At 52.5% G+C, this 2,980-nt stretch overlaps 1 protein-coding gene across 1 annotated transcript in view; it reads left to right on the top strand.

Annotated features, from left to right (window-relative positions):
• The window catches only part of LOC109293499 (ras GTPase-activating protein 4-like), a 72,601-nt gene that overhangs the window by 50,941 nt on the left and 18,680 nt on the right, over positions 1 to 2,980 (top strand). Inside the window, exon 6 of the mRNA XM_019511473.1 lies at positions 1,609 to 1,690. Coding sequence (XP_019367018.1) covers positions 1,609 to 1,690 — 82 coding nt within the window. The remainder of the gene's footprint in view (positions 1 to 1,608; positions 1,691 to 2,980) is intronic.

Here is a 2,980-nt window from a genome sequence, read left to right as displayed (position 1 = left end):
TGGGCTAGAGGTGATGTCTTTTATTAGACCAGCTAAATAGTAGCAAAAAAAAATCTTTCACTGCAAGTTTTTGGGTCCAAACACCCTTTGTCAGACAGAGGAGAATTCAAAGATTGTGGAAGTTCACCTAGGTAGAAAGGAAACTTCATCTGGAACGCTACAGTGGTCTGGTGGCCTGTATGGAAGGGGATGTGGCAAAGGCAGAGGGGGCTCAGGAGCAAAGTGATGGGAATGGGGAGAGTCTGGAAGAGCCGCTGACCAGGAGGGAGAGAGTGGGGGAGACAGTGAAGGCACACAACATGCTGAATGGGTGAGAAGGTAAATCAGGTCCTATGCCTGCCGTCTTCTGGCACAAGCTCAAGGGAGCATATGTTGATGCTTTGGCTTGGGGAGCATGTAGCCATCAGCTGTCCTTGACTGGGCATTTTTATAATGAATGTGAATGTCCAGACTTGAATCAGCAGGTTAAAGGAGAAGGTAAAACACAGAGAGGACCACACATTTTCCTTTTTCTAGGTGTCAGCTCACCACCAGCTGCTGGACACTGGAAGACGAGTCCTTGGCAGTGTGATGCTGGCCATGGGCTGAGGCAGGATACTAGACTGTGTGGACCATTGGCCTTGTGCCCTCCTGCCAAGGTCATGGCCTAGGAATGGAGCCTGGCCTCCCCAAAGGCATCTTCTCTACTCTGCAGCTTTTGGGAAGGGGATTACCAAGTTTTTGGTTTTGGTTGTTTTTTTTTTGCTTTGTTTTTAAAGCAACTTTTCATGTTCCAAGCCAAATCAAGTCCAAATCCATGAGTCAGCCCAGAACCATAAGTGGCCCTACAACCGGCAAGCATCCTCCACCCCACAGGGGCTTCAGATATTTCCAACATTTTTTGGCAGGCATCCTACATGCAGGCCTAAGCCCAGGGGCTTGGGGTTCAGAAGCCCCCAAATTTCACCTGCCCTCAACCATATGGCTGCAGGAGCAAGCTAGGGAGGAGCCTCCCATTTCCATAAAATGGGCTTTAAGCCCCAACACCTCGGCGGGTGTTAAACCATGCCAGAAAAACAGTATCCCCAGGAGGGCTTAAGGAAAACTGCCTTCTTGGACCCAGATACACGGTGTTTCCCCTGCCAGGGAAGGGAGAACCAAATTGATAGCCCAGGGAGCTCCCCTGGAGAAGTCCTCATGCTGCCATGTGCTTTCAGCAGCCACCCTGGTTCTGCTGGGCCTGAGCCAGCCAGGGTGTGGTGCAGTCCAGTGTGTGGCAGGGAGCCGGTGTCTCCTGTTCGTGCCCGGAGCTGCATGATATGGGTCCCAGCGCAGAGCCCAGTTTTTCTGCAGATCTGTCCAGCCCTGGGACATGTTCCTCTCTCCTCCACCTATTTCTTCCTTTGATTCCTTACCCTGGGGATTTGTTCTTCTGTTTGTCCCTGTTTGTGTGCAGCCAGCAGGAGGAACCAAGGAGAGGCCATGTGAGCGGGTCCCTTATGGTTGTGCAGGGAGCCAGCCTCCACTCTGCTGGGCGCACTGTTCTCCACAGCAGCCCAGGCAATTGGAAGCCCATGGTAGCAAGGCGAGGAAGGCCCTTTTTCTTCATCCCCCTTCTCTCTGCTTTAGGGACTTGGCTCGGAAGGACCGCAACGGTGCCTCTGACCCCTTCGTGAGGGTGCGCTACCACGGCAAGACCCAGGAGAGCTCGGTGAGTCTCAGGAGCAAGGCCTCTTCATGGACGGGGGTCATCTCGAGTCCCCCTGTGGCTGCAGGGCCTCCCTTGCCACCACCATCTGCAAGCAGGGAGGCAGGAACCTGATCAGCCGAGGGTCCCATCCATGTCACTGTGTCTGTGGTGGGAGCAGCCTTGGACTGGACCAGGAAGGCACAACAGGGCCCTTCTTGTTGTCCCCTGGCAGCATTGCTGGAGGAGCAGGGCTCCAGGCACACTGTCCCCTACCCTGGCTGCTGCTTGTTGAGACCAGTAGTGATACCTGGAGGCAGGTGGAAGTCGGTGCCCCTGTGGGGCTCGACTCTGCGACTTTCCTCACTGAGCCATGCACAGTGACATGGGAGTGAGCAAGGCTCCTTATTGTTGCCGCTGTTATTTTTGATAGAAGACAAACTGGTGCAGCTTCTCTACCAGTCTCGCTGCCCTGTGCAGGGCCTGAGCCAGACTCCCAGGGTCTGAGCAACCCTAGAATTTGGAGGAGGGCTTAAGTCCGTGCCCAAATGTTTCAGCACCGACTCATTCCTGGTGCCCTCACAGCTCCTGGCAGGCCTGCACTCTGGTGGGGCTCATGCCACACAGCAGGACTTGGCCTGAGGAGGAATGTCACTTTTTCCCACATGGTAGGAGGCTGTGTTTGCTGCCAATTTTCAGGGGCCTCACGGAGGTCCTGTTTCAGAGGCTAGCCATCCGACTGCTCTGCAGTGTGCCAGCCGCAGAGCACAGAATCTCCTGCCTTTCAGCAGCAACGGAGCAGGAGAAAGTAAATTAGGTTCAGACCTGGTATGAATCTGTGCTCAAGTTCCCTCTTGTGTCCATAAAAGAGAGAACAATCTACATGCTACTTTCTAACCTAGTGGTTCTCAAACTTTTTAGATTCAGGGCCCCCCTTTCACTCTTTTTTAATTACAGAAAAATAACCGAGCAATTCTTCTGTTGCAAAGAACTCAGAAAGGCCGCGACAGGACAGAATGTTCTTAATACTGTGACTTCCTATTGGAAATCTTGGGTTATCTTGCAAGTCATATATCAGTGTTTGCATACCTAGTGTTGCTAATATTGCATAGCACCCAGCAGCAGCCTTAAAAGGATCTCACTGCACCCCAGGGGGCTGTTGCACCCTGGCTGAGAATCACTGGTTTAATCACAGTGGAGTTGCCCTGTCTAGATAGAACTGGCCGGGGCTGTCCGGCAGGGATCCTCTCACCAGAAACCTGCTTAATATGGACCTAGTTACTTTTTTTTTTTTTTTTTTTTTTTAAAACGGGG

This window comes from Gavialis gangeticus, unplaced genomic scaffold (assembly GCF_001723915.1).
Source record: "Gavialis gangeticus isolate Ggan-Ray unplaced genomic scaffold, GavGan_comp1, whole genome shotgun sequence".
Taxonomy (NCBI): domain Eukaryota; kingdom Metazoa; phylum Chordata; order Crocodylia; family Gavialidae; genus Gavialis; species Gavialis gangeticus.
The sequence above is the reverse complement of the archived record's forward strand: the minus strand, read 5'-3'. Positions and strand labels throughout refer to the sequence as shown.